Source organism: Benincasa hispida, chromosome 9 (genome assembly GCF_009727055.1).
Source record: "Benincasa hispida cultivar B227 chromosome 9, ASM972705v1, whole genome shotgun sequence".
Lineage (NCBI taxonomy): Eukaryota > Viridiplantae > Streptophyta > Magnoliopsida > Cucurbitales > Cucurbitaceae > Benincasa > Benincasa hispida.
The window spans coordinates 51,964,123-51,975,642 of record NC_052357.1 but is presented as its reverse complement, the minus strand read 5'-3'; the positions used below and the strand labels follow the sequence as shown (position 1 = coordinate 51,975,642).

General features: G+C 40.5%; 1 protein-coding gene and 1 non-coding gene across 2 annotated transcripts; one reads left to right on the top strand and one right to left on the bottom strand.

The window, feature by feature from the left end:
- Positions 1–2,317: 2,317 nt before the first annotated feature.
- Positions 2,318–2,389, bottom strand: TRNAD-AUC. The gene has a single exon. It is a non-coding gene; the product is annotated as a tRNA-Asp (tRNA).
- A 4,666-nt stretch (positions 2,390–7,055) lies between these two features.
- On the top strand, positions 7,056–10,707 carry LOC120084776. Its single transcript, XM_039040597.1, has 4 exons — positions 7,056–7,295; positions 8,580–8,963; positions 10,014–10,225; positions 10,437–10,707. Exons 1-4 carry the CDS (start codon positions 7,056–7,058, stop codon positions 10,705–10,707), a joined length of 1,107 nt encoding a protein of 368 aa, XP_038896525.1.
- The last annotated feature ends 813 nt before the right edge of the window (positions 10,708–11,520 follow it).

Genomic DNA, 11,520 nt, shown 5'->3' with positions numbered 1-11,520 from the left:
AAATGATGGAGCTATGCGATAGTGTTTTACACTAAGCGATCGTGTAGCATCCTTTGGCGCTAGACGATGACACTATACGATAGAAGGTGAACACTATATGATTGTGTAGTTGAGTTAAACGATAGGCGTTGGTTGCTAAACAATTAAGCAAACACTAAAGGATCAAACCAATTGTATGACAATGGTTGTCATTACTAAACGATCAGACTTGGAGAGATTTTGAGCGAGAGCAAGAGAAGCCGGTTCGGCCGGTTCTCTTGAGGTTTTAAACGATACTACAACAACTATTTAGAATTATGAGGGCTGTTAAGTATGAGGGCTTTGAATTGTTTTGAACGAACACATTCTTAAAAGCTAAACGCAAAGTTGTGGGGAATGAGTAAAACGTTTTTGAGCAGAGGCTTGCCATCTCGGCTAACCCACTATTATGCGTTATTATGCGTTCAATTGTCTATCTTTGTAGCTAACGCAGGAAGCGGACGCATATGCGGAAGCTAGGCTATCGTAAAGACGACAGCATGCGGGGAATCTCTCCATCGCAGAGGCGAATGCATATGTTCAGCGCATGGATGTTGCAACCATCAATCGCATACGTCCATCGCATAGAAGTTGCGATCGTCAAATGAATGCGGTCATCACAGAGAAGTTGTGGTCGTCGAGCGAATACGGTCATCGCAAGGAGATTGCGGCTACATAATGATAACCATAATAGAGGGATGAACGCAAGGTTGGTGGATTGCAAGCATGAACACATACCTCAGGAAAATCAAAAGATGATGTTGACATTTCACCTACCACGCCTTTAGCAGTAGAGATTCAGACCATCACGCCGCGAATGTCAGAATCAGAGCAGGTCCATTAATGCTATTGGTGATCAAGCTCTATAAATAGAGGCCGTTGAGCAGAATTTCAGATCATCCAAGGTTTTTTGCCTGAGGCTCCCTACTTTAGGGCGGATCCTTGTGATCCAGACCAAAGCGTGAGAAGATAGCTTGATAGTTCTTCATCTTTTTCATCCATTCCAAGTGACGACCGGAGCCTTCGCCGGAGTTAGAGCTCGAGAGAGTCTGCTCCACCGCCCATCCATGGCACCACCGGCAGCCTTGACACACATCTGCTGGAAGCAAGACATTGCTTCTAGCTGGTCCTTCCATTTCTCTTCTTTCCTCGTATTGTATTACATTTTGGCTTAAGGAATTAATACATTTTGTAAAAAATACATTTCTATATTTTCCTTCGATTCCATCTCCATCTTCATTTACTTAGTATACTTTACTTTCATTGCATCACTGAGTAAGATTGCTAGAGTATCGCATACTTAATCATGTGGATTAGGGATATGAAGCATGTAGCAAACCACCGAAAGGTGTGCGTAGCATGAGTCTTGTGAGAAAACCTTATTTGCTTAGTGTGAAGCTGTAGCAACGCTTGTCTATAGGCGGACGCAATGCTTGACTATGATTAACATCAGCAGCAACTAACTACCCGGGAGGGTAAGTGGTTGGTCGCATTAAGCAATGTAAGAAAGTGTTCACTAGGAATAGGAATAATCTTACGTCAACTAGGTTTATGCGATTACCTTGTCTTATGAGCACATTATTCATCATTTAGAAATACTTGGGAGAGTAGTCTCAAAACCAAATCTAAGTCTCGGAAGAGCGCATTGAATCGCATAAGCAAGATGCTACTACACAGCGCATGCACCTTTTGAGTAGGTTATGGTGGTATGTGGTCATCTCGCTTATGTGTGAGAGCACGTGAGCGGATTATGGAGGCTTAGAAATAGACTTCTCGACACTATTGCATATACATCGTCCTAGAATTAGACAAAAGTGTGTGTAGCATAATCGCATAGTTTGCGTTGGTTGGGGTTGCCCTTGCGGTTAAGCTTAGTGTTGCAGTGAAGACATCCTTGCCTTTTCATCTATTTCTCCATGCATTTTACTACGCGTCAACCGTTTCCGTGTCTCTACCTCTCATTCATATTCCCATCACTTAATCTGTTAGTTAGGAGTAGGAGTAGTTCATAGCTTATAACCCCCATCATTCTTTTACTTATCCGCCGGAAACACATCACCGCATACCCTTAGCTACAAGTCTCTGAGTTCGACCTTGGATCACCCGAGAAACTTGCATTCTTGTTATACTTGGCGAGAGCGCAAGAAAACTTGTGACAGGAATGTATGGTCATTGCATATGAGATCAACACATACATTTCATTCCAACGCATGACCACCGACGTATGAGAACCAACGTATAACCTTAGATATGCATCGCATAATTGCGTTCGCATTAATTTTACGCATCAAGTTTTTGGCGCCGTTGCCGGGGATCGAACCCGGGTCTCCCGCGTGATAGGCGAGAATACTTACCACTATATTACAACAACTATTTAGAATTATGAGGGCTGTTAAGTATGAGGGCTTTGAATTTTTTTGAACGAACACATTCTTAAAAGCTAAACGCAAAGTTGTAGGGAATGAGTAAAAAGTTTTTGAGCAGAGGCTTACCGGATTTAAGCTTAGAAAAGATCTATTTAGAGAAGCAGACAAAGTGGAGGCAAGAGTTGCGACTATGGTTAGAGGTATGAGTAAATTATATTTTGAGAGGCTGGTCATCGCAAAGGAAAGCCAGAGGGTGAGTTGAGAATTTCTTGAGTATAACATATACTTGAGGACAAGCATGATTCTAAGTTTGGGGGTGTGATGACGGGCAGAAATGCACGTCATTATAGGACTTTTATTTAGAATTATGAGGGTTGTTAAGTAAAATATGCGGCGAAGATGTTAGGAATTCATGAGAAAATGAGTTTACATCAATCGGCATTAAGAATCACGGCTAACCCACTATTATGTGTTATTATGCATTCAATTGTCTATCTTTGAAGCTAATGCAGGAAGTGGACGCATACGCGGAAGATGGGCTATCACAAAGACGACCACATGCGGGGAATCTCTCCATCACAAAGGCGAACGCATACGTTCGACGCATGGATGTTGCAGCCATCAACTGCATGCGTCCATCGCATAGAAGTTGCGACCGTCAAGCGAATGTAGTCATCACAGAGAAATTGCGGCCGTCGAGCGAATGCAGGCTCTGGCTGAGCCTACCGAGACGGACCCAACACATGCTGTTTGAAGGCCTGTCGACTACATAATGATAACCATAATAGAGGGATGAACGCAAGGTTGGTGGAATGCAAGCATGAAAACATACCTCAGGAAAATCAAAATATGTTGTTGACATTTCACCTACCATGCCGTTAGCAGTAGAGATTCAGAAAAGGACCATCGTGTCGCGAATGTCAGAAAGAGCATGTCCATTAATGCTATCGGCGATCAAGCTCTATAAATAGAGGCCGTTGAGCATAATTTCAGATCATCCAAGGTTTTTCGCTTGAGGCTCCTTGCCTTAGGGCGGATCCTTGTGATCCAGACCAAAGCGTGAAAAGATAGCTTGAGAGTTCTTCATCTTCTTCATCCATTCCGAGTGACAACCGGAGCCTTTGTCGGAGTTAAAGATCGAGAGAGTCTGCTCGACCGCCCATCCATGGCACCACCGGCAGCCTTGACATGCATCTGCTGGAAGCAAGACATTGCTTCCAACTGGTCCTTCCATTTCTCTTCTTTCTTTGTATTGTATTACATTTTGTCTTAAGGAATTAATACATTTTGTGAGAAAAACATTTCTATATTTTCCTTCGACTCCATCTCCATCTTCATTTACTTAGCATCCTCAACTTTCATTGCATCACTTAGTGAGTTTGTTAGAGTATCACATACTTAATCATGTAGATTAGGGATATGAAGCATGTAGCAAACCACCGGGAGGCGTGCGTTGCGCGAGTGTTGTGAGAAAACCTTATTTGCTTAGTGTGAAGCTGTAGCAACGCTTGTCTATAACCAGACGCAATGTTTATGAGTAAAATCAGCAGCAACTAACTGCTCGGGAGGGTAAGTGGTTGGTTGCATTAAGCAATGTAAGCAAGTGTTCACTAGGAATAGGAATAATCTTACGTCAGCCAGGCTTATGCAATTACCTTGTCTTATGTATGCATCCCTGACCCTTTTAGAGCTACTCGAGAGAGAGTCTAAAGAAAGAACCTAAGACTTGAGAGAGCTAGGTTAGAATTGAGGCTTGAGAGAGCTAGATAAGATCGCATAAGAAAGAATGGAGACTTAGGAATAAGTTTCATTTGCTATTACACATCACGTTCGTTTGCGTTGGCCGTGTATAGCATGATCGCATAGGTTTGCGTTGGCTGGGGTTACCTTTGCGGTCAAGCTTAGGGTTGCGATGAAGACATCTTCACCATTTTATCTATTTTTCCATGCATTTTACTACGCGTCAACAGTTGCCGTGTCTCTATCTTTCAGCCATATTCTCACCGCTTAATCTGTTAGTTAGGAGTAGGAGTAGTTCATAGCTATAACCCCCATTATTCTTTTATTTATCTGCCACAAACACATTACCGCATTCCTTTTAGCTACAAGTCCCTGAGTTCAACCTCAAATCACCCGAGAAACTTGCGTCCCCGTTATACTTGGCGAGAGCGCAAGAAAACTTGTGACAGGAACACATGGTCATTGCATATAAGATCAACGCATACATTCTATCCCAATGCATGACCACCGACGTATGAGAACCAACACAAAACTTAAGACATGCATGACGCATATTGCGTTCTCCTAATATTAGGCATAAAAAAGCCTATTGTATACTAAAATGTTTACAATAATTCTCTTGGCTAAAGTGTTTGAAAATTACCTAGTAGGACTAGGAATACCAGATAACCTAGGGCAAGTGGGAGAAATATCGAGTATAGAGATACCGAATGGTAAAAAAAATGGGTATGGGTTACCCTAGTTTATTGTATTTCTCTATAAAACTCAGAAACTCAGTCTTATATATCGGATGTATAAGTTACCACTGGAGTTTTGGTCCAAGTGGGAGTTTTTTTGGTTTTATGTCCTAAAACTCGTGGTATGTAAACAATGGAGCTAATTCTGAAAATTCAATAAAGGTGTTATTGCATAGATCTATTGCTTGAAGAAATCCAATAAACCTAAAAGTCCCTTGACTATTGGATGAGTACTTGAACTTTATGTGGAGATATAAAGGTGGATCAGTTTCGAGTAAATAGTCAAAATAATCTATAGTACATGGATAAGGGTGGGTATCTTATTCTGGTAACACTATTAGATGCGGCCTGCTCTGTAGTTGTTACAAGGAGTTGTAAAGTGCTACAAACGAAGTGATCCTAATTTGTTCATATTGGACATGACGAGTGGGGGTGTCCTTGTGCAAAAGAGTTTGTACAAGATCGAACTATGAAATGAGTCACTCTTACTTTATAACGTTGTTTACTGTTTAAGACTGAATATTTCAAAGCGATGACCTAGGTAACTTAACCTTAATCCTGAGCTAACTATGAACTCCTGTTTATCTGGGATTGCCCTTAGATTTGTATAGGTGAGGGTTGGCTCAACAACGCCGACTCAATAAGACTGCCATTTCAGGGGTAAGACTGGATAGATAGCTGGGGACATAGGGTGCAAGAGGGAATTCACTCCTACTCACTTTAGGGATAATAGAGAGGTTGTTCCCTTAAGTGTTGATTCTGGGGCTTGAACAAGGGATCCCGCCCTCTCATTTGGCATGAGAGAGACTCGGTTTTGTGATTGGATCACAAAATAATTGTTCATTAGGGGATCAGTGGGGACTTAAGGAACAAGAGGTAATTTAGGGGGTAAAATAGAGATTTGACCCAACCGTTATTAGGAACAACTTGTGAAAGGTTAACCTACTAATCATGGTTATATCGAGTGGATATAATATATCTACAATGAGGGGAGTTCAACTATGGGCTTTAGTGGAGTGACCCATTAGTTAACGAATGGAGGTTAGATTGGTCTAATGAGTTTAGCCGATTAATCTCGGATCGTTGGAGCCCATGATCTGTAGGTCTATGAGGTCCCCCTACTAGCTCGAAAATGGATTAGTTCTAGAGTAGCGTGATAAGTTAATTTGAAACGTTTTAATTTGAATCAAACGGAATTAGAGAAAATATATTTAAATATGATTTAAATATATGAAGATGAATTTGTGTAAAAATTAATTTAATATTGGATATTAAATTAATTAGAATCAATTAGAATTATTTAAATTGTTTAAATAATTATTTATTAATTTTATTAAAAAATTAATTTGTAAAATTAATAAATTTTGATTTTAGAAATAAAATATGATTTTAAAATCAAAATGAATTTTGAAAATTAAAAATTACACAAAACTTGAAAATGGGTTTTTCAATTTTCATCTTCAAGTAGCTTACAAGGAACCCACCTTCTCCTTTGGTTTACTCCAAGCATGAGCTGCATCCCATATAGCACATCTCTTTTCATGATAGTTTGCAACATATTGAAGAGATTGGAGTGATGAAAAGGATGTGGAACAGACTAAATTTTTGCTGAAAAATTCGGATGAAGAAGGTGTTCTTCAATGGGTTCTGTTCAGTGAGCTTTCTCCATATTCCCTTTGATTCCAGCTTATTTTGAGTCCCTTAACTCAATCTAGAGTACCAAGAGGATAGTAGGGAAGATCTTGTGGTGGTCTACACAAGAATTCGAAGGCTTTTGCAGCTGAAAATGGAGATTTCGTTTGTTCGGCCAAGGTATGTTCATGAAACCCATAATACTTTGTTTTAAAACCCATATTACTCTGTTTTAGCATGTTTCTTTTCAACCAAAATTAATGAATTAGAATTCTTATGGATCCTGATTTCTTCTGCTGCGTGATGGTGGCGATCCAATAGTTCTGCTCATCAACCCTCATAATTCTAAGTAAAAGACTGCAATAGCTTGTATTTGTACAAGCTATCAACCAACATACTTCTTACTACACAAAGATATTTTCAATCGACGAGGGGTAATGGATGTAAAATTCTTTTGCTTTATTGTCGTAAGTTTATGTTGCTTATGACCCTAGGTTGTCACATGCAAAGAAACCCCATTATAAGGGTATGACTGGTAACTACCGGGGATGAGGTAGCTCACATGCACCGTATAATTCGTGCCCTTGAAGTACGTGTTCTCCCACCGTTTCTTGTTTATGAAGGTGACAATTGTCATGCTGAGGGTGATGTTGGCCACGATCATGGTGATGCTGGCCATGATCATAGTGATGCTGCCAATGATCATGTTGACGAGGGTGACGACGAGGGTAATCATGACATCCATAGTGAAGGTGATCATGGACACTATGACCCCCATAAGCAGAACTGGGTGATGATGAGGGTGAAATGCCCTAGCCCACTTTTCAAATCTAATTTACTCCAAGTATTGAGCCACTCCTCTATTGGGATAATTTTGGTCCAATGTACTTTAAAAGTAGTTTCACGGGGTGATATTGCAGCTAGGAAAAAAAATCAAGGAGGGAAGTTTTTTTTCCTGAAATCCTCGAGTGGGTTTAAACTTATATGATGAGTGTAGAAACAATGGAAGACAGAAGAAAATACCTTACTGATTTCCTTGCCAATGCTTGCTTGATGAATAATGACAAGTTCAGATATAGCCTCAACTTCCTCCTTAACCTGCTAAAAAAACCATTTCCATGCTTCTTCCACTTCACCATCCACAATGGCAAATGCAACTGGATATATTTGACTGTTCCCATCCACCGAATTCGCGTTTAACATGACACTCTTAAACTTACCCCGTAAGTGTGTCCCGTCAACAGCCAGAACATGCCTTATGTAGTTCAAGAAGTCATGTACTAACGAACCCAAAGCCATGAAGACGTACTTAAAGTACCTATCATTCTGAAGCTTTAATTTGTAAACAGTGTCGGGGTTTGTTATCTTTAAAGCTTCTCCATAAGCATGTAACTGGCCAAAAGACTCCTCCGGCCTACTAGACCACCAAGCTTTTTAACTAATATGGACACCATATCCCTTTCGCATATCCTGTATGATGTCCTTTGGACTATATGTCCTACTAACGTTCGTGAACATGGACATAATTAGATGACCAACTAACTTGCTTCTAACTTGATGGTGATCGTGATCCATTAATTGCTGTGAGCATGTAACATCTTGATACCTTGTTATTTTGAACAACTCTAAATCCTTAAGCTTTCGAGCCCGAATCCTCCAATGACAGGCATCATGTCTACACTTAACAACCAGTAGTGATTTCATGGATTTGTTAACTCTATGTTCAAGATTTCGACGTATGGTGAAGAGGGACAATGTGAATGAAAGTTCTTCCTTTGAGAGATATATCTGCCCTACCTTAATATCAATGTCCTCGCTCTCTAACATCTAACCTGACACAATCATTTCCACTTTAGGACATGAAGTTGGAAGTTCCGCATGAGTATTTCCCACGTACAGGTTGGTATCTTCCTATTGACGGTTAGCACATTCACCCTCCATTCGAACATCCCTATCATCCTCTTTAGTCAGATCATCAGATTCATAAGACTCATTAGACTCATCATCCAATTCCTCTTGTAATTCTTTTAGACTCATCATCAGGAACAAATATTTGTTACCACATATTGATGATCTTTTCGATCAGTTTAAGGGAGTTGCGGTATTTTCGAAGGTAGATCTAAGATCGGGGTACCATCAGCTGAAGGTGAAAGAGACGGATGCCCCTAAGACTGCATTCAGAACCCGATATGAACACTTTGAGTTTTTGGTGATGCCTTTTGGCTTAACAAATGCTCCGGCTGTGTTTATGGATTTGATGAATAAGATATTCCACGCTTATCTCGACCAGTTTGTCATAGTCTTTATTGATGATATTCTGGTATATTCAGGTAACAAGGAGGAGCATGCTAACCATCTGAGAATAGTATTATGGACATTGCGAGAAAAGCAGTTGTACGCCAAGTTCAACAAATGTGACTTCTGGCTAGATCAGGTACCAGTTTTAGGGCATGTAGTTTCTGCAGCTGAAGTTAGTGTAGACCCTCAAAAGATGGAAGTAGTAGCAAAATGAGAATGACCAACAAATGTGTTTGAGTTACGTAGCTTCTTGAGCCTGGCAGGTTACTATAGGCGCTTTGTGGAGGGTTTCCCGAAGATAGCCCTCCCACTAACGAATCTGACCGGGAAGGATGTCAAGTTTGATTGGACTTTGGATCGTGAATGGAATTTCCAGGATTTGAAGTAAGGGCTAGTTACAACGCCCATACTTACGTTACCCACTCCAGGCACGGAATTTGTAATTTACTGTGATGTGTCCTCGCAGGGACTAGGTTGTTTGTTGATGCAAAAAGGAAAGGTGGTAGCCTATGCTTCTCAATAGCTAAAGAAGCATGAAGGTACCTATCCCACTCATGAGTTGGAGTTAGCAGAAATTGTCTTAGCCTTAAAGATCTGGAGACATTATTTGTTCAGGGAGCATTGCCATATTTTCACTGATAATAAGAGTTTGAAGTACATTTTTTAGTAGAAAGAGCCAAACTTGTGGCAAAGAAGATGGATCAAACTGATCAAAGACTATGACTGTTCGATTGAGTATCACCCTAGTAAGGCCAATATAGTGGCGGATGCCTTAAGCAGGAAGTCGACTAGGTCTAAAGCTACTGTTTGTTCAATAAGGGGGATGTTGATCCAAGAATTCAGGAATTCCAGAGCGACTTTAGTAGTAGAACAAACAGGTGGATTGTTAGCCTTATTCTAGGTACAACCCACCCTAATGGATGAAATTGTATGTGAACAGTTGAAGGATCTTAACCTCTAGAAGATGGCAAAGGAGGAAAGTAAGGGACTTAGAACCGATGTCCAAGTAAGAGCAGATGGTGCCTTATCGAAGAAAGGTAGATTGTGTATGCCGAATGTGTTACAGCTTAAGTAGGCGATACTAGAGGAGGCACACAGTTCAGCTTATACCATGCATCCGGGAAGCACCAAATTGTATAGGACCTTGAGGAGATCTTATTGGTGGCATGGAATGAAGAAAGAAATGGCCTAATATGTAGACTGATGTCTAATTTGTCAACAGGTTAAACCCGAGAGACAGAGACCCACAAGATTACTCAACCCGCTCCCAATACCCGAGTGGAAGTGGGATCATGTAATGATGAATTTCTTGTTTGGATTGCCTAGTACGCCTTTGGGGCATGATGGAATCTGGGTAATAATTGACAGGCTAACTAAGACGGCCAAGTTTATATCAGTAAGAGTTACCTTTACCTTAGACCAGTTGGCTAAGATGTATGTGGACAAGATAGTCAGCCAATTCGGAGCTCCAGTATTGATAGTATCAAATTAGGATCCGAGGTTTACCTCGAAGTTTTGGCCCAGTTTGCAGAAGGCTTTGGATACCAAGCTACATTTTTGCTCGGCTTGTCGTCTACAGATGGATGGTCAGTCAGAACAGACAATATAGACACTGGAAGACATGTTGAGAACATGTGTTCTGCAGTTTAAAGGAAGTTGGGATGCACAACCACCATTGGTCGAGTTTGCGTATAACAAGCAACAATTATTACTCGAGCATAGGCATGGCCCCGTACGAAGCATTGTATGGCAGACCATGCAGGACCCTAGTATGTTGGAATGAAGTTGGGGAACGAAAACTTTTGGGTCCAAAATTAGTGCAACAAACAACAGATACTGTGAAGCTTATCAGGGAAAACTTGAAGACAGCTCTAGACAGGCAAAAGACTTATCCTGATAAGCAGAGGAGAGATTAGAAATTGAGGCTGGAGACCAAGTATTCCTTCGATTATCCCCATGGAAAGGAGTACACAAGTTTGGAAGAAAAGGGAACTGAGTCCCCACTACATTGGACCTTATGAGATTATAGAACGAGTTGGCCCGACAACGTATAAGTTACAGTTACCTCTGGAACTAACACGTATTCACAACGTGTTCCATGTATCGATGTTGAGGAAGTATGTACCTGATCCTACGCATGTACTTGTAAAACAACCGATCAGCTTAAGGAATATTTGTCATATGAAGAAGATTCGATTCAGATCTTATACAGGAAAGAACAGGTGCTCAGGAACAAAACTATACCTTTAATGAAGATATTGTGGAACAACCATGGAGTTGAAGAAGTGACATGGGAATCCACTGATTTATACAGGTAAATTTCAAGGACAAAATTTCTTTTAAGGGGTGATAGGTTGTAAAACCCGCACCTTACTTTCCCTTTTTAATTATGTTTATTGTTTGAGTTAAGCAAAGTGATGGGATTAAATATTCAAGTTAGATTGGATTTTTGCGTTTTGAGGTAAAGGATAAATTTGACGAAGGAAAATGTTTAAGTATGAAAACTTAGCTCTCGGACACTTATTACTCTAGCTTTACAAAGAGAATTTATGGCTAAGTGTTGGTCATGATGAGGGGTGACTGAGCATTGAGTGAGAATAAGGCAGGTGATGTGAATTTAACCATTGAACCATTTCATGTACCTAAAGGACCAATTACAAGAAGCAAGGCAAAGAAGATTCAAGAGGCATTCACACTACATCTTCAAAAACTAGAAAATTCACAAGAAC

Excerpts from the sequence above, each read along its gene's own strand:
- LOC120084776 (XM_039040597.1), top strand. The coding sequence starts at position 7,056 with ATGCACCGTATAATTCGTGCCCTTGAAGTACGTGTTCTCCCACCGTTT. Across the intron at positions 7,296-8,579 it reads AGAACTGGGTGATGATGAGG|TTTAAGGGAGTTGCGGTATT; the intron begins GTGAAATGCCCT and ends CTTTTCGATCAG. Across the intron at positions 8,964-10,013 it reads ATGTAGTTTCTGCAGCTGAA|GTTAAACCCGAGAGACAGAG; the intron begins GTTAGTGTAGAC and ends ATTTGTCAACAG.